General features: G+C 44.8%; 2 protein-coding genes across 2 annotated transcripts; both read left to right on the forward strand.

Annotated features, from left to right (window-relative positions):
- The first annotated feature begins 10,562 nt into the window (after positions 1 to 10,562).
- Positions 10,563 to 14,800, forward strand: rab5if (RAB5 interacting factor). The gene is made up of 4 exons (XM_080534005.1): positions 10,563 to 10,845; positions 11,653 to 11,756; positions 12,237 to 12,366; positions 13,619 to 14,800. The coding sequence occupies exons 1-4, from the start codon at positions 10,738 to 10,740 to the stop codon at positions 13,658 to 13,660; spliced, it is 384 nt and encodes a 127-aa protein (XP_080390131.1). The 5' UTR covers positions 10,563 to 10,737; the 3' UTR covers positions 13,661 to 14,800.
- A 473-nt stretch (positions 14,801 to 15,273) lies between these two features.
- dhx35 (DEAH-box helicase 35) lies at positions 15,274 to 26,086 on the forward strand (the record flags this gene model as incomplete). The annotated part of the gene is made up of 21 exons (XM_080535387.1): positions 15,274 to 15,334; positions 15,948 to 16,075; positions 16,489 to 16,581; positions 17,213 to 17,290; positions 17,589 to 17,693; positions 17,792 to 17,853; positions 18,756 to 18,825; positions 19,004 to 19,063; positions 19,720 to 19,832; positions 20,029 to 20,125; positions 20,810 to 20,968; positions 21,112 to 21,322; positions 21,490 to 21,614; positions 22,161 to 22,215; positions 22,644 to 22,834; positions 24,613 to 24,690; positions 24,819 to 24,948; positions 25,163 to 25,244; positions 25,432 to 25,503; positions 25,608 to 25,719; positions 25,912 to 26,086. 21 exons carry the CDS (start codon positions 15,274 to 15,276, stop codon positions 25,948 to 25,950), a joined length of 2,121 nt encoding a protein of 706 aa, XP_080391513.1. The 3' UTR covers positions 25,951 to 26,086.
- Positions 26,087 to 27,458: the final 1,372 nt, after the last annotated feature.

Below are 27,458 nucleotides of genomic sequence, written 5' to 3' on the forward strand. Positions count from 1 at the left end.
GAGGACGCGAGGAGAGGGAGAGGTTGGTGGGGGATGGGCATGAGGGTTGAGGCGAATGGAGGAGGGAGGGAGAGAAAGGGAGGGAGGGAGGGGGGGGTGTTAACTGTCACGGAGGAAGCAGTGAGGTGTTTCAGCGAGGAATTTTCTGCCCCGATACCAACCCCCCCTCCCCCACCACCCCTCCTCAACACCCCCACTCAACCAACCCCCGCTCTCCTTCTCTCCCTCTGCACTACAATCACACATCGTCTCCCCCCCCCCCCCTTCCCTCCCTCCCTCCTCGCTGCACTGCGAAGCCTGGAATGTTCCGCCGCAAGCCCTTCAGCCAGTGGACACAACCTGAGAGCTGAGCTGCAGAGTGTGTGTGTCTGTGTCTGTGAGTGTGTGTGTGTGTGTGTGTGTGCGTGTGTGTGTGTGTGTGGTATGTGTGCATGAGTGTGTGTGTGAGTTTGTTTGTGTGGTGTGTGTGCGCATGTTTGTGTGTGAGCGAGTGATCGCCTGTGTGTGTGTGTGTGTGTGTGTGTGTGTGAGTGGTCGGGCCTCACACCAACCCCCCCCCCCCTCCCCAACAGGCTAAAACGAGCAGTTAAACAAAAGGATCCCAAAACGTGTGTGTGCCCCCCCCCCCCAGCACACACATTAACACCTAGCAAAGTCACTGTTAACTACAGCCACCCAACGACCACAGAGGAGTGGCGTTCGAACGCAGCGGAGACCAGGAAGAGACCCTACAGCCAACTACCACTCTGCTGCAGGAACAGAAGAGAAGCTCCCAGAAACCTGTTCCACAGGGCCAGAGGGCAGGCCTATACATTGATCAGTGAAGAAGACAGAGCGTGTGTGTGTGTGCGTGTGTGTGTGTGTGTGTGTGTTCTAATGCAAGGCGAGGTTATGATGGGGAAGTACACAAAATCAGTGAACCTCACCTCTCAGGCTGGCAGAGGCCATGTTGGCTTTGTTGACTTGATATGATCTGTCAAAATCTCAGAAATGTTTTCCTTTGGCACAGAGACACTGACCATGACCGTTGACTGTGTGTTTGTGTGTGTGTGTGTGTGTGTGTGTACACACGCGGGGGTGGGCGCCTGCATGCCTGTGTGTGTGTGTGTGTGTGTGTGTGAGAGGCTTGTTTACTGAGGCAGAGGGGCAGCCATTTTCCTCACGCACCATACAGACGGTGTTGTGACAGAGACAGAGAGTGTTTCTCTCCCGTCACATGACCTAAACGACTCCGCGTGTTACATGTAACCTGCCCCCGCACGCCTCTCTTATCACACCTCAGACCTGCGCCTGGTCTACACCCACCGCGTGTAGGCCAATAATATCATCTCTACACACCAGAGAGACTGTCGCTGATAACAGTCTATATGCGTAGCCACATATGCTAACTAAGTGTGTGCGTGTGTGTGTGTGTGTGTACTGTTAGGCGAGTTTGTCTGTTTGCCTGCCCGCCTTCACTCCCCCTCCCCCTTCTCTCTTCACCCCCTCTCCCTCTGTCCCACAACCCCCCCTACACCCCCCCCCCCCCCCCCAGGTCGGCAGCGCCACTGGTGACAGGTCGGCAGCGCCACTGGTGTGTTACTGTCCCCATGGCAACCACCCCCCACCCCCCGTCACTCCCACCAGCACATTTTCTCTCAAACACACACACACACACACACACGCGCGCACACACACACACACACACACACACACACACACACACACACACAATCCAGTCCCTGGCTCTAAGCGGGGCTTGTTTTTTCCACACACTCGTGCGAGCGGTGACTGGAGAGTCCCTGCCCTGCTCCTATTTCAGTGCCCTGCTCACGCGGTGCTCATGTCTCCCAGCGAGGTGTGGTCGCCTGCGCCGGAGCGCTCTATTGGCTGAGGCTAATGGCGTCTCTTCCTGTTCACTCAGTCACTGAACTCCCTGTCGAGATGGCTGCTGCTGCTGCGCTGCACTCCATGACTCTAAGGACAGGCATGGATCACACAGGCCACGGATTGGCTGGGTTTCATTGAAGGCAAGAGGGGGGGGTTGGAGAGTTGGGGTAGAGGGAGAGAGAGACAGACAGACAGCCATACCCACCCACACACACCCACACCCACACCCACACACACACACACACACACCCACACACACCCACACACACACACACACACACACACAAGGGCTCATACTCAGCAGACGCCATGTCTTTAAGACACTGGGAAGAGCTACCTAGATCTACCCTAGTCCTCCTCCACCTACCTCTGCTCTCTCTATGTCAACCCTGTACCTCACACACACACACACACACACACCACCTCCTCTAGATCCCACCTCACACAGACCCCTCCACCTTCTGTACAGATCACCTACAACCCTAACCCAACCCTACTACCCCACTACCCCCTCCCCACGCCACGCCGCGCCACGCCGCGCCACGCCGCGCCACGCCACGCCACACCACGCCACGCCACGCCACCCCTACCCCAACTCCCTCTTCTTCTCCAACCCTCCTCCTCTCCTACCCCAGAAACATTCTCTTGTAATCCCTCATTCCATCCCTCCTCCTCTGGCAGTAACAGTAGCGGCCCGGCCTGTGTGTGTGTTTGTGTCTGAGGTTTTCCTCCATTCTGGCTGCATCATTTGTTTTTTCGCAATTTTCGGGCAAGGAAAAAGAAAACCTCAATGATAGTGTCTCTCACATTGTCATTTCACCCGCCGCGGAATCCCATTTGGGCTGCGTTCAGGTCGGCCGCGCGGGGTTACGAAAGGCTGCGTCGTTGCTGTGGCCACTGGCAGTGCAGGCGTTAACGCTGGGTTGTTAAAGAGGGGAGGGAGAGAGAGAGAGAAAAATGGCGGAGCACCATGCGATGTGCTGTCCAACCTAAAATGGCTGACATCACAGGCTGTTAACCAGCCAGGCAGAGCAGAGCCAGCTACTGCTGACCAAAACCTGCTAGCTCTGGATGTAGGCACACACGCCTCTCTCCCTCTCCTCCACTGGAAAACGGGGCTTATAGCTGACTCTGCCTTTGAGGGGGTATTTTGGTCAACTCCAGAATGCAGGCCAAGACTCAGAAAGAGAGAGATAAAGTGATGGTGGCTTGAAGCTCATCCTTGTTCACAGATGCGTGATGGTGGAACTAGACTAGACAAATAGGGGGGGGGGGGGGCAATTATTTGGGTTCGAAACAACAAAGTTCTGAACTTCTCTGTTCATAACGACTCTCTATTCACACGTATTTACTTTTAAACAAATAGGGAAACACCGCCACATGCATAATACGTGTGTTTTTGCAGATCCGATAACTTAGTGAGACATAATTCTAATGCGGCCTTATATTCAATTAAATGACACTACCATACAAAACAGCCTTTATGCAAACAATGGGACAGACAGACTGTGCCACAGAGAGAGAGAGAGAGAGAGAGAGAGAGAGAGAGAGAGAGAGAGAGAGAGAGAGAGAGAGAGAGAAACACAGAGAGACAGGGACCTCCAACTGTTGGAGTGTGAGGTTGACTGAGGGAGTTACAATGACCTCAGACCATCATCTCATCTACACAACACACAGCTCTTACTCTGTAGTATCATGAATAACATCAATATTTAATCCCAGTAGAGTAAAACTAAGACAATCGTAGACTCTTAAGAGAAAGCCCCCCCCCCCACCCCACCCCCTGTCCCCAAATAACTTGTTATCACCAACAATGGTATGACAATTGGCTTATGTCAGAGGTAATACCTGTGACATGGGTGATGAATAGATGGCAGGATTAAAGCTGTATGTCTATGCCTGCTATCACGTGGACATCAGACACAAATTAGCCTTTTGGAAAAGCTTTGCACTAATCTCTGGAATCAAACAGACTGCATGGCAATGTTGACATGAGTGTGTGTGTAACCTAGACAACTGGAGCTTGGAGTCACATAACAGTCAATGCATATGACACTATGAGGTGAAAGCAACCTATAGATTTATGAAAATCACCAACTTACTATGTTCAAATACAGCATGATTCATACGTGTTTACTTCAAGGACGTAAACACACTTTTGACTGTCTAAATGTAGACTACCAATCTTTTCTGATTCTAATAATAATAACAATAATAATATTAATAATAATAATAATAATAATGTATAGGCCTATATATTTCGATTTGATATAATATAATCCATAACGTATGTGACAGGTAAAATGATCACGAACATGCATCTAAAACTTTCAGATATTCCCCAAAAGCCCTAACGAGGACGCGTTATGATGAACACGTTAACCTCGCAATCATACAGAAATCATATATGCGCGCGTCAAATCATATACGAGCGCGTCAGCCAGGTACACTAAGCCATTATTATATTAACCCTACAATGAATTATGCAAACGTAGAAATCAAACAATAACAATTTAGTGAGCTAAAGAAAAATTAGTCACATCCCGTCAATGAAGCAGCTCACATCACAAATTCCAGAAATGAAAAGCTTGTAACAAAACTGGCGGGACTGTTGTTCCTCCGCTCAAGTTTCAATATCGCTGGCGTCGTGGAGCGCTAAGTCAATAGGTTGGCCGCAGACATACTCGGAGACATTAGAACCAATTCAGAACGGGAGAAAAGACAAGCCCCCCAAAACCCTGCTCGCCCCCACTTGCTGTCGCCATTTTAAACAAGCGACATGCAGCTGGTCCGACATAGACATAGCTCCTCTCAAAGGTAAACGATAAGCTGGCGGAACTTTGAAAAAATAATGTCAAACTCGTTTTAAAGAATACATTTAACACTCACCTCACTTGGCCTCAACGGAACAGATTAGGACTGTGGAAAAAAAAGTAAACAATAAAGCGAACCATCTATGACTATGGAACTCAATAAATAAATAACGTGAGATATCGGGGCTTTGATGATGCCAACTTATGTGCGGGGTTGTACGTCTCTGCCGCGACTGCTGATCAACGACGTGATACCGCGCTGGCCACTTCGGCTGGGGGCCACAATGTAACCCGCTCTCTTGTTTATTTGGAATGGCTCTCTCTCTCTCGGCTCGGGGAGAGAGGAGAGGAAAATACGACGTACGTACCGAGAGACGGACACGTGATCACACAGCGTCATTGCCTGCCGAGACCTCGGGTCGGCGTGAGCAAAGCCGACACGGTCACAGAGAGAAAAGTGAACTTTAACACCCCTCATCACTTTAGGATGCTTCCTCATACTGAACGATAAGGGGTCCGATGGTGTAATAGGCGAGGTTCAACCTATGATAAGGTTTATAAGGTCATGCCTTTACCTGTCTTGTCCCCAGTAAGGGTCTATAACTTAAGGCTGTACCAGCCCTTCGATGAACAGGGAAGCCTGTGTGTGTTATGTCACAGTGTTTGTTTAATTTGTCATATATATTCATGAGATGATGACTGAACTCTAAAAGACTAGAACAAGTGAGAGCTTGTAGTCTCGGGCCTCTTAACCAATTGCTTCCACAGTATTTGGGGATATTCCTATTTTAAAACAGACACATGGGACCGTTAATGTTTGTCATGAAAGGTTCCATATTATGAAAAACTCACCTTTTCAGTGCTTATGCTATACACTTGAGTCGCTGATGACCAGGGCAAAACATGTTTTGAATTAAGCCCATTTGATCTGATTGACATGAATGGACATGCCCCAAAGACTAATATAGACAACAAGTGCAATACGCACGCACACACGCACACACGCACACACACACACACACACACACACACACACACACACACACACACACACACACACACACACACACACACACATTTGAATACTTTATTTGGTTCCACAAATTATATTACACAAACAGGGAATCAAATATTTTGGGGCTAAGCAGCACTGAACACTCAAGGGTACACATAACACCTCCTTCTCCACACGGCCAAGCTGCCAATAATAGCTGAGACAGAGCAAAATTTGGCAACTTGTTTGGCCTTTCTTTTAGACATTGCAGCAATTCTCAGACCCCTCATGGTGCATTTATATACATGGCCCAGACTTCCAAATACAAGTATGCTGAATTTACACTTGTACCCAAAGCTGGTTATCGTACTAAGTAGTGGTTGGTATTTGATATACTTGTCCTGGAAAGTCTGGTCCATGTACAGGTCAAAGGGGCAGCCTACTTCTACAATCAGCACCTCCTTGTGGCTGGTGTCAACAAAGACAACATCAGGTGTATTTTGGATGTTGGCAAAAACGTCATTGGTAAAACCAAACCACTCTGGTAACACTCTGGCATGCTTGTACATAGCTGCGCTAGATAGATGGTAAGATGTTTTGTACTGTATCAGACACAATGTCCACAATACGGTCATGACGAGCTATGTACAGGTGTTTGTATGCATTACATCCATGAATGGACATGCCCCAAAGACTGACAACAAGTGCAATACGCACGCACACACACACACACACACACACACACACACACACACACACACACACACACACAAGGCAACTCTTGTCTTCATACAAAATCATATTTTTGGTGTCATAGGACTTCATTAGTTTTTCTCAGGGGATCCCAATTTGAAATCAGGGGACCCCAAGTTGAGGAACTGCTGCTAGCTTATCAAAAGGTGCACATGGTGGAGATGCAGACATCTGGTAACCCTGATCTCAGACGTCTCATCCCAATCCCAGTGGCTTTCTGATAATGGCCTTGCCAGTAGGCCTACACTGTAAATGGATGATCTACTATTACGTATGCATTAAGCCAGATGTTCAATCACAAATTTGCTTTTTGTTAGTAATACATGTCAGGGCTGCATGATACATAACTGAGTGCCTTCAATTTAGGGGACTTTGAAGTCTGCTTCTAGGGTACATCACTGTAGTCCAGTCAATCAACTGTCAGAAATGTACACCAGGGGGGTATTCCATGTACGTTGATAACTACATCAGCGATTAATTGAAAAAAATTGAGTTAATGTCGACTGAGATTTAAGACTCAAGTCTTTCCGATAACACAATTCAGGCTTGCCTCGTCAACGCTAACTCTGTTCAGGCTTGGAAATGCAGGCTTTGGGCGCAGGCACAGAGCAATAAGCAGCCCAGAACAGCCTAATTGTTGAAAAGAAGATACAAATGAGAGTGCAGCACAGGAACACACCCTGCTTATGGTATGGAGCTTTATGAAGACGAAAAATAAGAAGTAATCACCAAAAAATGCAATACTGCCGCAATTAACGAGGCGAGGGAAATGGCTTGGCAAAAAATTGTTGACAGATTAAATGCATATACGTTAGACTAGCCTACGTATTGTTTTATTTTAATTTTTAAATAAATGAACATTCACTACTATGGTTATATTCTCACCAGGCTAAGTAATATCATATTGTCAGGATAGCAGAGTGGTGTAAGGAGCTGCATTCAGCTCACAGTGTCCTATTGAGGCTTGGGTTCGAATCTCACTTCTGACGTAGACTTGTTACAGCATTTCGTTGTCTGATACCTGTACTCTGCAATAACAATAACGTTGAATAATGTAATCTAAAAATGTATGTTTAAAATTATGGTGTAGGCTAATTTACAAGAACTGACATAACTACAACGCTGTAGTAATTTGTAATAATGATTGATAGTAATGATTCTTCTAGCATTGTAGCATTGTAACTGCCAATGGCCCCTGGATTTGGGATAGATGACTATTTCTTATGATTACTGATGGATACATGATTCACTTACTTAGACAAAATGTGTAAATGTATTTGTTGTAAATTGATCAGGATGAAGGCTTCTGTTAAATGCCCAAAAAAATAAACATTACATTTAGACACCTGCTTTCCCCTTTACTGTGTCTCCTAAGATTTCTACTTCCCCCCTTGTACTGTTTCTCCAGTGTCTATACATTTATTTATTTTTAAATAAAAGAATAATTAGAAATGATATATATATTCTTTCTTTCTTCTATCACGACGACTGCCAATGGTCCCTGGCCTGAGCTAGATTACTTTTCCTGCTACAACTGGTGAATTGATGATTCACTTGCTTAGTCAAATGTATTGATTGTAACTCGCTTTGGAATAAGGCATCTGCTAAATGCTAAAAATGTAAATGTAAATTACAGTCCACCACTCTCTCCTGAGGCATGGATCGAACCAGCAACCTTCTGATTGCTTTAACCTCTGCGCCAGATACACCACTCTGCTGTCAATGATGATGATTTTGAAGACAGTGAATGTGGTAATTTTTGTGGTAACCTATTTTCATTAATACGTTCTTTGGAACTTAAGTAAAACGAAAATAAGCCTGGATTTTCCTTTAGCGGCGTACATGGAATGCCCCCCAGACCAACTACTTTCTGAATTCAAAAGATAAACAAGGTCCATGCCAATAATACATACTTGAGTTCTCAACCTGAATTACTTTAGAATGCTGAAACATAAGTAAAGCTTAGCTTATGAAACTCTTTTTTCATAAGCATTTTTTAATTGTGAAAATATCACACATTTTGTGTTTAGGAGAACTTTTGAGTCTTATTAATTCTGTACCATGGTCCTGGAATAGGTTACATTGTGGTTACATTGTGATATATGTATATATATATATATATAATTATTATTTCTCTCTCTATATATATACAGTATATATTTATTTATTTTATTTTAAAAAGTGCAACAGGAGTTGAGTGTATTACATATGTTCTATAGCCTACTATAATATGTTTTAATGTCCTGACTGTGAAAATGTATTATGTTTTATGTTAGAGCTCTGGGCTATAGGTCTCCCTTCTAAAATAGGCCATCGGACCTCATGGGATCTGTACAATAATGGTAATAAATCAGATTAAAGCATTCCACTTGCATTGTAAAGAGTCAGCACACCTGTCCCTTGAGTACATTACATTACATTTTTTAATTTACATTTTTGGCACTTAGCAGACACCTTTATCCAAAAGACTTACAACAAATACATTTGTCTAAGTAATTAAATCTATCAGCCATTGTAAGAAAAAAGCAATCTATGCTATGACCAGGGGCCATTGGCAGTTACAATGCAATATAATAAATAAATAAAAATGTTATAGTAAATATTATAGTAGAGAAACTGTAGAGGGGGGAAGTGGGGATGAGGAGGTCTTCAGGAGGGACAGTTAAGATTATGGCCTGAAGAGATGGGTCTTCAATCTAGTATGCACCAGTGGAGGCTGGTGACTTCCAGAATTGAGGAGGCCAATTTTTTTTCCGCTTGCTCGCTTCACTCGCGATGGAATGTTCCCTGTTCTTCTTATCTGTCTTTGTTAAAAATTATTAATTTGTGTTTGGCGGTACTGAAGGGATTGGGACACTCTCAGGATGGTGGATGAAGCAGCTTTTATTGCCTGCACAATGGGTCATCAAATTAACAAACCAATTGGCATGAATCTCTGGTCCGCCTGCAGCAGCTATTGTCCCTTCTGCTCAGGCTCACAACATTCACCACAACATACTACATACAATAATAATAATAATAATAATAATGTTGCCATTTAGCAGACGCTTTTAATCCAAAGCGATTTACAATTACGAATTACAGGGACATTCCCCCTGGAGTAACTGAGGGCTAAGTGCCTTACTCAAGGGCACACTAGTAGTGGTGTGGTTTCAGGCGGGATTTGAACTCACAACCTTCCGATCACCAGTCCAACTCACTATCCACTAGACCACCACCACCACATACAATCAATGACATGTCAAAAGCACTCAAACACTATGTCAATCAGACACACAACATACAATTCAGAACAATACTTAATCCATTTCTAATATTTATCCTGCAGAACAGCACTCATACACGCGTGTGGCGGAAAAAGGTACTACACGGAGGCCAGGCCTCCTGTGCCCACCCATTTTCAGTGATTTGGCCAATCACATATTGCCATGAAAAAAATTGCATTACATTGACTTCTATGAGAAACCACTTTCCGACAGGAGGCCTGGCCTCCGTGTAGTACCTTTTTCCACCACACGCGTGTATGAGTAATAGAAACGGATAGGGATTCTGGCCTGTAGGTGCTTTACAATTGCAATATTGGGTTTTAGCCATGGAAAAGATTTATGAACAAAACGGTAATAATATTAATAAATCATATTAATATTTAAAAAAGTAATGTTAAATTATGGTTTTTGTTAAATAAATAAAAAATAAAAAATATAATTATTGCTTTTTTAAATCTCTCTCTCTTCTCTCAAATTATTGGGGAGGCCAGGCCTCCTGCACCTCTATGGAGGAGCCTCCACTGGTATGCACATTATGGTGTTGTCTGCATTAAAAAAAAAAGCAAACAAACATGGCAGTCGCAATGCTGTTTGATAATGTGGAAAACAATGAACCACCAAATAGTCGACTGACCCACTATTCGAAAATGATCTGACAGATCATCTATCGCACTCTGAAAACACTGACATGAGACTGATGAGATGAAAGAAAAAAGGCAGTAGCAGACACCCACCTCAAGGTGACGCTGTCCTCATTTGTGTTGGTCCCGAGAAAGCGACCAGGTCCAGCTAGACGTCGCGTTCTCTAATTGGCTGTCAGAGTCGGGGTCAAACCCTCTCTGCGCAGCCTCAGTTCCCACATGACCCTTCCCGACTGAAATCTGTCGGGTCAGCAGTGCGTTTTATTTCTGAGCACCTTCAAAGATTTACACTACTATCGACTTTAACAAAACAAAACTGGAATCGTACAATACAAGCGGTGTGGTTTACTAAAAGTGGAGCTTGAACTAACGTGTCCAGGACTAGGAGTGACAGTCAGAGAATGACGAACAGCTCGAAGAGGAAAGAAGAGGTTAATCTGGCCAATGGTGGAGTGAAGCAGTCCACATGGGGCAAAGCCTTCAACAGCGTCGCTGTCTGGGAGGACAAGGTGGGATAGCTCTGCTTCTTATAACTGTTTTAATGCATCTTCATGACATACGTGCACATATCGCAGAACCGAGTGCACTTTGCATGTAGCTAGCTAGCGGTTTAGCATGCTAACGGTACCACGGCTAACGTTACTAGGATTGCTATACGGGGGATCTGTCAGTGAACGTCAAGTGAAGTCGCCATCCGTACAGGTGCAGATTTATGTTCGGGACTTAGTTTGGATATCATCTGATGATATCAGATTCTCCCAAGGAGTTATGACAGTTGTGATTTCATTTAGCTTAGCTATTTCCTTGATAGTAGTGACTGTCGATGCATGCCTAGATGGGAGGGGGTGGGGGTTGGTTAACCCTCTCACCCCATTGAAGATTAACTTGATTACCACTAACGTAATAGCATACTTTAGTTCATGAATTAAAGTCATTTAGCAGACGCTTTTTCCCCCCAAAGCGATTTATTTAAGTTAATTTCATTTGTCTAAGTAAGTGAATCAACTATATTAACAGTCATTGTAAGGAAAATCTGGTAAGAACAAGTGCCATCGGCTCCATTGTGCTGGAGAAAGTAATGTAATCCTCCGCAACCATAGACCGTTCGGATACCTGGCTTTTTAAAATGTATTCTCAAAGCGAAGTTATCACACTCACCAAGGTAGGCCTAGTGGTTTCAATCCACCGTTTCACATTAGGCTTGCTGGGCAAATTGACAATGGGTCTTTAAACCTTCAACAGTGATTGCATATTGTTGGTATGCCATAAGGACATGTTGTTAACCTTTCTTGTCTTTTCTCCTACTCTCTCTGCAGGATGAGTTTTTAGATGTGATTTACTGGTTCCGTCAAATCATTGCTCTCATCCTTGGCGTGATTTGGGGAGTTGCACCACTGAAAGGCTTCATTGGAATAGCCATGTAAGTATTATAGTTGTGGTGACCTTGGACATTCTTTCAGTCTAATAGGTGCATTTCACTCCTGGTCCTGGAGGCTCTCAAGTAGGATCAGAAAATATTGTGATGTTATTCTCTTATTCCCTCTCAAAATTGCTTAACTCCAGATATGTGCATAAATAAATAAAGTTATTTTTGCAAGCCAAAGCACGTCACTGGAAAATAATAGTGTATACTGTGACATTTCCAAAGTAATATTTGGATGTCGCCCAGCCGTCCTCTTAAGACAGAGGCTGGCGTTATATGGTGCACCAACAAAAGCTATGGGTTTCTTTGATGATGAGTTGTTGGTGTTCGGCTGAAACAAAAGACAGCACCACGGCCCTCCAGGAGCAGAAGTGAAGAATGTCAACAATGAGTTCCACAAGCACATTATGTTTGCACAGATAATGGGTTGTATAATAAGACAATCAATCAGTCTTCTGTGTATTTCTGTCCCTTCAGATTCTGCGCCATCAACGCTGGGGTGCTGTATGTGTACTTCAGCAACTTTCACCAGGTGGATGAGGAAGAGTATGGAGGCACGTGGGAACTCACTAAAGAAGGGTTCATGACGTCTTTTGCTCTATTTCTGGTAAGGTTCACAACAACGTGTCACCTGGTCCCGATGACCTACATGGTGTGCTACATTTTAGCGCACGTGAACAAGTCTCTTGTCCCAACCTTTTAACACCCATAGTTTCCTATAAATGGTCAGTGACATGCCCCTAATTAAAATGTATCTATACTGACTGCATGATGACAATGAAGGCAAATCCCGACAGAAAGGCAAAAAAAAAAGAAATGTCACCCAGTGAGATTCTGCTCAATGAACACGTAAATTGTCCTACTGTTCACCTTATTATTTTTAACAATAATTTTCACAACATGCCAGTATTGTTTAATAAGTACAGATCCAATTAAATATGATTCCCAATTAAACTGTACAACATATGTGACAGCAGCTGGTGAAACCGGGAATAAGTCGCCAACTGACGGACTGTTCAGACTTTTATTCTGAAAAATGTAATAAAAAGTCAAAGAAAATCAATGACACACTCGCTAGTCAAGCCGAAACATTGCAATGCAATGGATTCGGTGAGTGATCCCCACTACTAACTAGTTAACTATAACACTACTTTAATTTTTTTGCAGAATCACAAAACAAGCTGTGTTAGTTGACTAGCGTGCGACTAGTGTGCGACTAGTGTAATTGATTTTAAACAACGTGAAATGTATTAAAAATATTCAGAATAAAAGTCTGAACATTGAATTGGCTGCTGACTTGTTCCCGGTTTCACCAACTGCGGTCACATATTTGAGGGGTTGTTTTGCAAAAATGGATATCTCTGTTTTTATTTATTATCCTAAATATATATATTTTTATTAGATTCACATTTTTTGTACTAACAACAAAACACAGTTTGGCATCTAACAAGAGTGCAAATAGTGCAAAAGCCACGAATGTTGACTTCAACAAATGTACTTATTGTAAGTTGCTTTGGAAAAAAAAAAAGTCTGCTAAATGACTTAAATGAAAATGATAACCACTCTTCATCATCATATAGACTGTCACATAGACATATACCATATAGACATATCAGTCTTGATGATCAATCTACAGAATCTGATCTGGTTTAAAAAAAAAATGTTGAGCTGGACTGGGGGAAAAAACACACATATTGTTGCTCTCTAAAACCAGGGTTGGTAACCCTTGGCGTCTGCTAAATGCCAAACATGTAATGTAATGTAATATATAGTATATAATAACATTTGTGATCTCAGATAGGTGCGGTGTCAATATCTGCCTTGACCCTGCTTTGACTCTGCCTTTGTCTCCCCATCAGGTGGTGTGGATAATATTTTACACAGCGCTACATTATGAATGACGAGTTGAGAGCAATCCATCAGAGACAAAAAAAAAAAAATGAACAATTCAGTTGAGAATGACGTGACATGAAGAACAGAGACCTCCATGGTGTCTAGTGTGTCACCATCCGCACACAGGACTTCTCGGTATGCAATGCATCGTGGGAACTGTAGTTTGAATTGAATTACCTTGTAAGACCATCAGGATGTTTGAATACTTTAAAATGCATCCTTCCATCCTACCTTTCCTCCTTTCTTGAAGAAATCTGATCAAACAAGATTGGAAAGATTGAAGCCAGGGTTTCCCTACATAGCTGATCTAGACTCATGCCTGATAACCTATAGGAAGATAGGATGGATGCTTTTTAAAGTATTTCATCCTCGTCTTTGTCTTCACTCCTTCATCTGCTTGTATCTGTGAACGTAGTACAGGTCAGTAAATATGATGTCTCCTCCTGGGGTTAGCTTTCACCTGCCCAGGTCTTTAATGTCACTGCAGATGAAGAAAGGGTTTTGGAGAACAAGGACTTTTAGACTGTTGAGATGCATCCATCCATCCTTCCTTCCTTCCTTCCTGACAGATATGGGTCATTATACTATAATATATATATCACTATATATTTGTCATTGCTTTCATCTATCCACACATGCCAGATTAGTGAACTATTAAGGCAGAGGAAGAAGGAAACATGCGTCTAAAGTGTTGGAATGGGGCTCATATGTCCAACTGAAGATAGTTCTGCTCTGTGCACTGCCATGATTTGTTATCATCATTTGTCTGCGTCCCTTATCTAATTTAGATGTCAGCTAGTTTTAATTTAACGTTTGTGTTCGTTTTCCTTCATGCATAGCTAGCTTCCAGATCAAATAGTCTTAGCTAATGTTCTGAGGTTAATTTAAACATGTCTGTAAATTCTGTACAATGTCCCTTTTATCAAACTCTGCATTGTATTAAAACTGATTTATTTGTACGTCTGTGTTATATCTTGTTTGATGTAACGTACTTCTCAGTATTTTATAGTGAATTCAATTAAATAAATTATTCTTGAAGATGGCTGTAATGATGACGTTAATGTACCAGGTACACAGATGGCTTTTGAGAGGATTGTATTTTCTGATTTAAATCTTTTGGGAATCACATTAAACATGGGCTGTGTTTAGCCTCCATTTTCATAGAGATGCTGTGTTTTGGTGTGATGTATTTGACCAAGAATGTATTTTTATGAATCAATACAATTACATATTCATTATTCACACAGTACAGGGTTTAAGTTTAAGTGCCAACATTTGCATATGCAATAATACATAATTTATTCCTAGTGCTCAAATTATATGAATGTGTCCTGAAGTTCTGAAGTCCTGAACAGCATTTTGAATAGCACCAATTTACTCTTTCAAATATAAAGACTTTAAACCTCTTAAGCCGGACCCACATCATTGGGATCAAATTCCGCTATAATTATATTATTACTATTGATGACTTAGTTTGGGTCTGAGATTATAATAATACTATACATATAATAATAATAATAATAATCGCATAATTACACGATCAGGAGTTCCGCTTTAAGGCATGACGTCATTCTAATATCACCGCGGTTCTAGGTTCTTTTTTTCCAGTCACCAAAAAAAGATGAGTGACGTAGGAGCCAACATGGCGGCGCCCCTCTCCACGATGAAATTTTGGAAACCGGGTAAGAGAATTAATGAACTATTGAAATAAACATCAAACCTATTAGCGTTACACGTTAAAATAGCATGCATTTCTAAATGTGGGCAAGTAATGTTATGCAACTCTCCAAGATCGTTATTATGGCGTTTTGGCTTTCTGCTGCCTGCTGTGAGCCGTCAGCGGAGAGGGGAGATGCATGCATGCAGTTGTTGTCAAACGTGTGATCTGAACATGACTGAAAGTTACCCAGCTTCATCTAGCTAAAGCATGCTGAATAATCTGTACCATGTCGGCTACTTATCTTATAAAATGCAACACTCCGGACGTCCCTCTGCAGTTGCATTTCTTAATCGATTACATGCACGTCTTTCCAACCTCGATGTAGGATGAAACGCAGTCACAGGCTGTCCGCAACAACATATCCTACATTTTGACATGTCGACCTAAAGCAGAGCCATATGCACCTCTGTTTACACCTCTAAACGTCACCATTGGGGCTTCCTTTGCGATCTACTTCGATCCATGTCCTACTGTACACACACACACACACACACACACACACACACACACACACACGCACACGTCACACGTCACACCACCTTGTTATTCCTTATCTTCGTCACCTGTCTCTTTAGGTTCGGAGGCCCCCGGGATAACGGAGGAACGGGAGCTGACGACGGAGACCACCGGCTCCCCCATCTTATTCAACCCTCACACCGCCCTGTCCATCGAGAAGCAACGACAGAAGCTTCCCGTTTTTAAGGTTCACATCTTTTCTACTGTTACAAATCCATTTGCTTGAGGGTTCTAACATAAACCAGAGCATGGAAAGACGTTTTGTACTTATTCCTCCCTTCATTGACATTCCCACTGATGGCACAGGATATGCAACAGCAACATTGAGGATATGGATTTGCTTTCAATTATCCTGTCATTCAATGTGTTGAGGAGAGGAGTGCATGTTATTAGGCCAGGGCTCTCAAGTCTCACGCATTGGGCGTGAGACACATGCATTTCAACCCGTTCACAGTTCACACGCCGCATTTCAACCAGCCCTGCTGGGCTATTGAGAGTGTACCTCTGCAACTGATATTCTGACCTGATACACCAGTTATGGCCTGATATTCAACTTTTCGGAGACTCATTGGCATGTTGCCTGTGCTGTTGTGCTTTCAGCACAGAAACAACATATTGTACTTGGTGGAAAGCTACCAGACGGTCATCATCGTGGGCGAGACAGGATGTGGAAAGACTACACAGATCCCTCAGGTTTGTATTTGGCTTTTCTTTTTTTTTATGTTCGTTTCAACATAAAACAAATACTCTGATTTGAGGCGATGTTGCATTGTGAGTGTACAGCGTGAGATAGCAGTGAAGCGCTAACTGATTCTAATGTCGTCAAATGCCTCCACTCTCATACCAGCACTGACTTGGAATTTGTTCAGGGAAACACTTGCACATCCTCCAGTATTGCTCAATCCTCAAGGTTAGAGATGCACCAGGCAAAATAGCTGCAAGGTAGGACGTTGCAGTAGTGGACTGACGCCCTTTAGGCTGCCCGAGTCCCATAGCGTGTGAGAGCGTGACCTTGACTAGATGCTAAGTGGCCTCTCTTCTATCTAGGGCTTGGAGCAAATTAACTGCGACTTAATTTATGCAGAGTGTGCTGTTTTGAAATATTGATGTCTCCCTCTTCCTTCTCGTTTTCTTTTTCTCCTCCTCCTCTCTTTCTACCTTTTCCTTGCATCCTATTAAATTTGACATTTATCTTTGGTCCCGTCTTGTCATCCATCTCTTTTTTTTTTCTCTCACTTTGTTCTCTTTTGTCCCTCTGCCCTTCTCTCTATCCCTTTCCTCTCTCTCCCCCCTCTCCTGCCCCCCCCCCCCCTTTCTCCCCCAGTACTTGCTGGAGGCTGGCTGGGCAGCTGAGGGGAAGGTGATTGGGGTGACACAGCCTCGTCGAGTCGCTGCAATCTCAGTAAGTCTCCGACTGGTCTCTCACACGCTCCTCCATTCCTGCCTTCACCGTCCACTTCACTTCCCTCTGAAAACGCCAGTGCCGTCCTCTCTGTGAACCTTGTGTATCGTTTGAGCAGTAGTGCAATGCATGCCATAGGAAACTTGAATGGGGGCACAAACTACACAAGCCTTAATTGTCATGGAATTCCAGTACCAGGAAAAAAGTCAGGAATGATAGAACAGCCATCAGTGTCAGGGTTATACAGGGTTGTGCTTCACTGTATAACTGATTGGTCTCCCCACGTTCTTCCTGTTAGGTAGCCGGTCGTCTGGCAGAAGAGCGTGGAGCCCTGTTGGGGCATGAGGTGGGCTACACCATCCGATTCGATGACTGCTCAGACCCCCAAGCCACCCGCATCAAGGTACCCACACAGTCCTCTGTTATCCTGCTGTACGTTTACCTACGTCTGTTTACTGGCTGCGCTCCTGATACGACCTGGTTGTTTTCTTCCTGCTTCAGTTCCTAACAGACGGGATGTTGGTGCGAGAGATGATGGCTGATCCTCTCCTGAAGAAGTACAGGTAAATAACAGGAACACTTCCACTCTCTTTGTCCCAGTTGTCACGCCAATGGTGTTCTTCATACGACCTTAGAATAGGTTTTGGCGTTCTTTATCGGAAGCCAAGGCCCAATCCTATTTCACTCATACGGCTCAGTTTTTACGTGTTCACTGCGTGCGGGCAGGGGGCATCTCATTCATCCTACATCATACATTTGCCTCAATTCCCGGGCGAATAACATCCAACATCACACCCCCCCCCCCCCCCCCGTGTTCCCCATGTATAGGAGAATCTAGCAAGGGTGGAAGGGACACAGTAGGCCGTTCCGATCGAATGTGGCACATGGGTGAATGGACGCATGGAAATATGAGCTCTGTGTCTAACTTTATCTATCTAACGTTACATGTTTTAAGGCTGATTTGTGCATGCATGATAGTCCCGAATTTTGACATATTTCCACGTCGTGTTTCCCTCCTTTGATGGCATATGACACCCGAAATTGAACTAAAGTTCATCCGCTTAGTTATTGCACTTGTTACCACTCCTCTAATATCAGTACAGACTGGCCTGATAATGAAGCGTTGTTCTTTTTTATTTGATGACTTGTTTGATCGATTGGTAAGATGAAACTTGAGTTGTGAATGAATCGCGAGCGTCGATGCTTTTCTATGACACTACTGATGACGTATCAGGGTCTTGAAGGGTCCCATTTCATAGGGGAATATTTTCAACCACTACCCCTTGTGGCTCTGTTCGGAGGGCGTGGCTCCAAAATGAGCGGCATTCAAAAACGAGCCGTATAGTAGGAAAGGGAAACGGGATCATCTCATCGACATGCGTGTGACTGAAAAATACACAACGTTGTGTGAGAACCTGTACCTGTTTTAACTCTTAACGCTCCACATGTTGTTTTTGGTTCCCAGTGTCCTGATTCTGGATGAGGCACATGAGAGAACCCTGTACACAGACATAGCCATCGGTCTGCTGAAGAAGGTAGGCCTTGATAGCCTGTTACTTCAATGGTTTGGTGTCTTTTAACTGTAAAAATGCATTTGAACCGTACTGTTCTAGTCTTGACATGTAAGACCCCATAAGAAGCTCACGCTCTCCTCCTAATAATTGAAACAAGAAACGGATTAGCATAATCACTTTTCTTTTTCTCCCTCAACAGATTCAGAAGAAGAGAAGGGACCTCCGGCTGATTGTGGCCTCCGCCACTCTGGATGCCAAGGTGATTTGGGAAGCTCATTAAGATGGACGGATACGCTTTGGTACCGGGAAACAAAGGGACAGATAAGATAAGAGATGAGATGATGTCCCGAGCGACCACAGTGCTTTGACATGTGGAATGTAGCTAAAATACTTTTTCCTTTTTTAATTACATTTTTTTTTTTTTTTTTAACAAAACGTTTTTTAGGATATTTCTCCTTTATTGGGGTAGAGATTGACATAAAGGATGGGTGAGTGAGAGGAGGGATGACATGCAGGATATGTCGATGGCCGGAATCAAACCGGAGACCCTGCGATTACATGCCTGACGCCTTAATGTGCTACAATACCAAGCGCCCCAAGACTTTTTCCTCTGACCGAGAAAAGCTCAATTGGATTATGACTGTGTCTTACAGTCATACAAACTAAATGGGACAGGAGGCATTTTTTTGTCTTGTGTTGAGGGGTTTTAGATTCCTGTCAACGCAGCGATTTTTGCTCCCTAAGCTTTATCAGTGATGAAGTGATACTGCCGTTTTAATGGCTTGAGTTTGAGAACATTTGACAAAATCTTTGCTATCTACCAAAAGAAGTATTGTTCTAAGTCTTGCTACTTCTGCTGCATAAATGTCTACCCTGTCTACACTATCTAACGCACAGTTATGTCATTGGCTGTAGAAATTCCAAGAGTTTTTCAACCTGAATGAGACTGGGGACCCCAACAAGGACACTTGTGGGATATTGACGGTGGAGGGACGTACCTTCCCCGTGGACGTCTTCTACACGGTCAGGTATTCCATGGACGTCATGACACCCAGGATCCTCCATCCCCACTTAAAGGGGTTCTTATTTGCTATGCTGTGAAGGTCCCCAGCAATCCCAGACGGTCTTGTCATTTGGGCTCTGAGTACATCCTCTCCTCCCCTTTTTGTCTCCAGTACTGTGATTTAAGCTCTGAGTACATCCTCTCCTCCCCTCTGTCCCCAGCCCTGTGCCAGACTACGTGAAGGCAACAGTGGAGACCGTGCTGAAGATTCACGAGACAGAGGACGATGGAGACGTCCTGGCTTTCCTCACCGGACAGGTGTGTGTGTGTGTGTGTGTGTGTGTGTGTGTGTGTGTGTGTGTCTGTGTGTGTGTCTGTGTGTGTGTGTGTGTGTATGATGATTGAGATGTCCTGGCCTTCCTCACCGGACAGGTCTGTGGCCCCGTTCCAACACTCTCCTTTCTGCCCTCCTTGATGTAATTACTGGTTTGACTGACACAACTAGCCAAGTGAAACGAAGGGATATCTACTGCACAGCTAACTTGATATACAGTACGCCATTTAGCTGACGCTTTTATCCAAAGTGACTTACATTGCAGTGAGTGAATACATCTTTCTGTTTATATGCTCCCAGCGGGAATCAAACCCACAACCTAAGCGTTGTTAGCGCCATGACTCTCAACTGAGCCACAGAGGACCACTCTGACCAGAACACTAAATAAAGAATATGTACTTGCTCATCAGTTTCTTAAAGGTTATTGTGGCAGTCCCACTCTTATCTTTTTCATTTGAGATAGTGTAGAGAGACAGGAAAGTAAGGAGGAGAGGGTATGTCAGCAGGGCATGGGCCGGATTTGAAACCAATGCCGACATGGGCATGTGTGTGCACTGTAGGCCAAGGTGCTAGACCACCAGATCACCCCAGTGCTCATCCTTTTCTGATGACATTTCCACCTTTGTTCGTTGTGTCGTCCAGTGGCTAACTGGTGTGTGTTCTTGTAGGAGGAGGTGGAGAAGGTGGTGTCTCTGTTGACGGAGCAGGCCCGGGCTCTGTCTCGCTACGGAATGAAGAAGCACCTGAGAGTGCTGCCCATGTACGCAGGCCTACCCTACGCCGAACAGATGAAGGTGTTTGAGAGGGCGCCCCCTACTGTGCGCAAGGTGAACCTGCATCAAAGCACCCTGCTGCCTTTATTCCTCATCATGTTTCCGTTCACTGCTCACTCATCAACTCTTTTATTAAAACAAACAAGTACAATCATTTCAACTGATTCTTGCGTGTCAACTCTCTCTTCTCATCCCAGGTGGTGGTGGCCACTAACATAGCAGAGACGTCCATCACCATCAACGGCATCGGGTTTGTGATCGACTGTGCTTTCGTGAAGCTGCGGGCGTACAACCCTCGCACCGCCATTGAGTCCCTGGTGGTCACCCCTATCTCCAAGGCCTCAGCCAGCCAGCGGGCAGGGAGGGGGGGACGCAACCGTGCAGGGAAGTGCTTCAGACTATACACAGGTGTGTGTGTGTGTGTGAGATTGGTTTTATGGGAGTATGTGACCGTGGTGGGGTTGTGTGTGTGTGTGTGTGTGTGTGTGTGTGTGTGTGTGTGTGTGTGTGTGATGGACGGACTCTAATGAGAGGGGTGAGTGTGAGGTACTAATTCAGCTTTCTGCCTGTCCCAGAGGAGGACTTTGAGAAGCTGCCAGCCTCCACGGTGCCAGAGATGCAGCGCACCAACCTGGCTCCTGTCATCCTGCAGCTCAAAGCCCTGGGCATCGACAATGTGCTCCGGTTCAGCTTCCTCTCTGTAAGTGCCCACTCAGCTCCTACAGCAGAAAACAGATGTGTAGAACCAGCCTCAGGATGACCAGCCACATTTTATTCGCATGACCTTAAAGCGGAATTTTTAGCCTGTAATCCAGTGGATTTGTAATCAGCTATGATACAGCTGCACGCAAAATGATGGTAGTATGCTTCATGGATTGACTATAAATAAATGTAAAAAAATAAAATAATTCTTTCTTGTTCTAGCATTATGACTGCCAATGGCCACTGGCCCTAGCATAGATAACTTTTTCTTACGATGACTGATGGAGAGATGATTCACTTAGACAAATGTATTTGTCTGTGTAAGTCGCTTTGGATAAAGATGTCTGCTAAATGCCCCCAAAAAAGAAGAAAAAAGGAAAGTAGAAATACACATGAAAATGGATTTTGGGTAAATTTCCCCGTTAACTGCAAAACCTCCCCTTTAACTGCAAAACTATGTAGAGTAGCCAGTCCTAAGTGTAATCCTCTCCCATCTCCCAATTCCTGAGTGTAACCCTCTCCCCCCCCCCTCCCCCCACTGCAGCCCCCACCAGCCCAGGCCTTGGTCCAGGCCCTGGAGTTGCTCTACGCCCTGGGGGGTGAGACCAACAACACTCCCAACGCACCAACAGCATACACACCCAACAACACCACCCCAACTCACCCAATACACCCAACACACCCACAAAACACCCAACAAATCAACAACACCCAACACACCAACATCTTACCCAACACACCCACAAAACATCCAACACATCAACAACACACCCACCAACACCGACAATACACCCAACACACCCACATCTTACCCAACACACCCACAAGACACCCAACACACCAACACAACACACCCACAACACACCCAAGACACCAACACACCCAGCACACCCACAACACATCCAACACTCCAACAACACACCCTATCAGAAACCTAATCATCTCCATTATGACTAGCCTGGCCATCTAGACTGACGTGTGTGTACGTGTGTGTGTGTGTGTGTGCGTGTCCTGCCTCCCTCTCCAGGTCTGGACCAGTATGGCCGTCTGACGGACCCCATGGGTGTTCGAATGGCAGAGTTCCCTCTCAGCCCCATGTTCGCCAAGATGCTGCTGGAATCAGGAAACTTTGGGTGCTCCAAGGAGATTGTTACCATAGCAGCCATGATGCAGATCCAGAATATCTTTGTGGTGCCATCCAATCAGAAGAAAGTAGCTGTGAGTACCGAGGTGTTCCCCTCTTAAGATGGGCCAAATTATCTTTAATTAGAGACATCTGTTCAACAGAATGACCTCGCATGGAGGGAGAGAGGGGAATCTTGGGAGTCGTAGGAATTGAATCAAATGGGCAATTTGGAACGTCAGGACTGATGAGGGCATTGAAAGCGAGATACTGTATATTGATGTTTTAAAACACAATTGTTTTGTGAACGTGTCTACTATTGAATAATGAAAACAACAAATCCACAAGAGTACAGGGCAGGGTTTCCGTTAGAAAAAATTGGTGCCGGTCAACGTGTCCGGGAAGATTTCAATTTACCGGACAAACGTGAGATATTCCGGTCATCATATTAAAATATAATATAGCTGTTTGTCGCGGTGATTACTGTTGTGTAGCCTATATATGCCGTTTAATGTCTATTTCTCATCCGATACGATTAGATGCGAGCTATATAATACATATAATAATATACAGGCTTTCATGATTCGCATGCGCGCTATGCCATATGTCCAGCGCTGAACGCGCGCCACACTGGGAACTGAACAGACTGCATCGTTCAATGAACGGACTCCACATTACGTTAACTGAAGTCTGTTAAATTGTTTGGGATTAATGTAGGTTTTCTATTTTCTCTTTCCAGTTTTACCCTTTTTTATCAATAAAACAACGTCAATTCTATAACCAGGTCTCACTGGTTGGGAAGGCATTTAGTTTAGCTGCCTGTCAAATCATACTTAATCGGACTCGGGAGTGACAATGAGGAGAACATAACTGTTTATTGAGAAACGATTGATAGGCAGGCTGGGATACGTATATAAAGAAATACCACAATGTCTAGATTTATAACATTTTATTGAAAAGTGCAAGAGGTTACATGTAGGCTTCTGGCGTGACACATAGGCTAGCCTAATTTCCGTTCATATGCCTTTTATCAGATAAAATAAAATAAAACTCGCTGTGGCGGTAAATGCCCTCACTCAAGACAAAATCTGGAGCCTTAACTGCTTTCAGTAGCTCAGTCAGTCCCACATACTGATGACATGCGATGCCATTTTTCGCCATGTGAAATGCAACTTGTAGCTGAGAGTGCAGCTTATTGTTAGCCGTTTCATTAGCCTGCTCACAGTGGCCTTGCATAGCGGTTTGCTGTTGCCTCAAACTGACCGCCGATATGTGGTCACTGCACCGACTGTGATCAGTGAGACATTCTCATATTCGTTGCTCCTCTCATGAATCCGTTATTCCTCCCCGATTTTTTGCACGGTGAGCAGAACATTTTTCCTTCCCCATCTAAACGCAGCCAGGGGAAAGTTTCTTTCCATTCAACTCGGAACCCTCGAGACCTTTTGGCTCCGCCTCCGCTGTTTCGCGGAGTCATCATCATGCCGGCGTCAAATCATATAATAATAAAAGAAATATAGCCTATATATTTGTCTTTTTTAATATAGAAGGAATCAGAATGTGACAATTAAACTTTAGCGAATTGTATTCAAATTGTGCTTAGAGGGAATTATTTTCACCGGACATTATGACCGAAGAGGTTTAAATTTGTCGGACTTCAACATATTTTACCGGACAAAGACCGGTAATTACCGGTTAACAGAAACCCAGGTACAGGGTCAAATTCTGCTTTAACCATTAAGCAAAAAAGGGTGGCTAGTAGCAACTTGTACACAAGTCGCCCCAATATTACACACTTAAAATGTGCAGGGGTAGGGATCTCTTATGTGTCGTGTTCTGATTCGTCTGTCCTGATCTCTGTTCCCATCTGCAGGCCCGTGAGCACAGGAAGTTTGCGGTGGCTGAGGGAGACCATCTGACCATGCTGAACGTGTATGAGGCGTTCATTAAGGTGGGTTAGGGTTAGAGAGAGCCTGGGGCATCGGTATGTCCTGGTGGTCAGACCATTCAGACCGGACAATAGTCTGACCCCTTTCCATCCTCTCTCCCTCCCTCCCTCCACCCTCCCTCCCCCTACAGCACCAGAAGAGCTCCCAATGGTGTCAAGAGCACTACCTCAACTACAAGGGTCTCCTGCGCGCCATGGCTGTACGGGAGCAGCTTCGACGTCTCATGAACAAGTTTAAGGTGGAACGCACCTCGAGTGAAGGTGTGTGTGTGTGTGTGTGTGTGTCTGTGTGTGTGTCTGTGTGTGTGTGTGTCTGTGTGTCTGTGTGTCTGTGTGTGTGTGTGTGTGTGTGTGTATGCGTGTGTGTATGCGTGTGTGTATGCGTATGCGTGTGCGTGTGCGTGTGCGCGTGCGCGTGTGTGTGTGTCTCTGTCTCTGTCTCTGTATCTAGTCTCACCTTTCAATCACGGCCTAGGTGACCCGGACGTGATCCTGAGGTGCATCGTGTCTGGATTCTTCTCCAACGCAGCCCGCATGCACCACTCAGGCTCCTACAGGTGAGCGCCCTCTCCCCTGCTCACACACACACTCACCTCTGCTCACACACACACACACACACACACACACACACACACCTCTGCTGAGTCATCTCTGTACATAAGGGAACTCTGTCTGTCTCTTTCTCTTTCCCTCTCTCTCCCTCTCTACCTCCTATCTCACGCTACTTTTGTCTCTATATCTCAGGACTTTAAGAGATGACCGTGAGCTCCACATCCACCCCAACTCCGTTTTGTGGGGAGAGAAGCCTCCAAAATGGTGAGTAGTCATCAGGCTGTTCCCTGTAGGATTAAGACAATGTCACGTCAATGTGACCTGCAGCTCCTCTTGTGTGCCCGACACTGACTTGCTCTCCTCTCCAGGGTGGTCTTTAACGAGGTGGTGCAGACCGCCAAGTATTACATGCGTGATGTCACTGCTGTAGAGTCGACCTGGTTGGTCGAGCTGGCGCCTCACTTTTACAAGCAGGCCAAGGTAAGAGGGAACGCTAGACCCTTACCCTAACCTTCACCCTATGAACATTGGACAGAGGGATGTTTTCATCGCGGGCGAACGCACACACATCACACGTCGCGTCATTTCCTCTCTCTTTCGCTCTCGCATCGATTCACTTTATCACCTTGTTTCCCCCCCCCCCCCCCCCCCCCTCTCTTTTTTCTTCTTCAGCACGGCTCGCTGGCAAGCAAGAGATCCAGGGTCCTCTAAGCCGGGATGCATCCCCCCAGCCAGCCCACCTCTGGCCTCCTGAGCCCGACATCTGCAGAGGAGGAGAGCAGCGAAGGCCTGGGCCAGGGGAGTAGGGGAGGCAGGGGCAGGAAGACCCAGAGATGAGAAAGGACGGAATCCCTCCAAAACCAACACTGTGCCCCACCCCTACCCCTCTCAATCTTCCTGTATATAGAGATGTATGATGATATATTTATTTTACCAGTTCCACCCCTACAGCCCCCCCTACATGGTAAACACTAGATGGCCATGCCGGAATAGACAAACGTGGTGTCGTGTTGCATTTCTGAGCTATTTGTTTAATGATTTTTAAGAATGACTGTTCTTGCCTTTTGGCAGAGATCGAGTGTCGTGTCTGTGGTATCTGTGTTTAGTAGCCAGGGGTGCAAACTTGTCACCTTTCATTTTTTACCTCAAAAAAGGTCATCCATACCAAAATCAAAATTGTGTAATCAGGTCTTTTGAACGCCATGACGTGTTTGCTGTGTTGCTATGCCGACGTAAGCATTACGGATATTCCTGAGTAAACTCTACCGCTCGTTGTTTCTCCACGCTAAGCTAATGTTACCAAGTTGGATGTAGCAAACAAATCCATCAGCCAAAGTAGTGATAAATATAATTCCATAACTGGATAATACTTTGTTTCCAATCATAGCTAGCTTGTTCAAATGTACATTTGGGACAGTAATAGTTCAGTCAAACGACTGGCATGCTGCTAGATGATAAGTAAGCCACCCCTCCTAAATTTCGTTGTTTGGTACCTGTACTGTAGCAATGACAAATAAAGTCCATTCCATTCCATTCCATAGCTAGCTATGATTAGAAATGAAGTAGTATCCAGTTATGGAATTATATTCATCACTACTTTGGCTGATGTGATGTGGGTTTGTTCGCTAAAATAGCCAACTCGGTAACATTAGTGTAGCGAATTACTTGTGAAATTAGCATGCCGGAATGCTAGCGTTGGCATAGCAACAAACGCGTCGCGGCATTTGAAAGACCACCCGGACAAATGTTGGCACCCGAACAGTATTTGGCATGACACCACTGCTACTTACAGACGCATCAATATTAAACCACCGGTTGTGCTAGCGCTATCCATCTACCACTGCTATGCTAGCACTATCCAGTTAGCACCCCTCCCCCCACGTTGAGAATAATGTCCTCCTCTAAGGTTAGCCGTACATTCATCATTTTCTTAGTTTTCTTGGACATCACCAGTTTGCACCCCTTAGTGGCTGATTCTCCCCTCTTTAGGGTCAGGGTTGAAGTCAGGGTTAGTGGTTACCATTAGCGATTCAGAAAGCGTGCGACTTCCGTCCTCACCGGCATGGCCAGATAGTGACTAGCCCTCCATCCCTGTACATATTAGAGACAGCAGGTCCAAGGAATGGTTGTGCTCCGAGGCCATCCACGCCCGGGCCTTGGTTCCATGGTTATTTTTTTACGGCTTTGTTTTTTTTAGTTGTGGCATGGCACGGTAAATA

The sequence above is a fragment of the Nansenia antarctica genome (assembly GCF_963989245.1).
Source record: "Nansenia antarctica genome assembly, chromosome: 6".
In the NCBI taxonomy this organism is placed as follows: Eukaryota; Metazoa; Chordata; class Actinopteri; order Argentiniformes; family Microstomatidae; genus Nansenia; species Nansenia antarctica.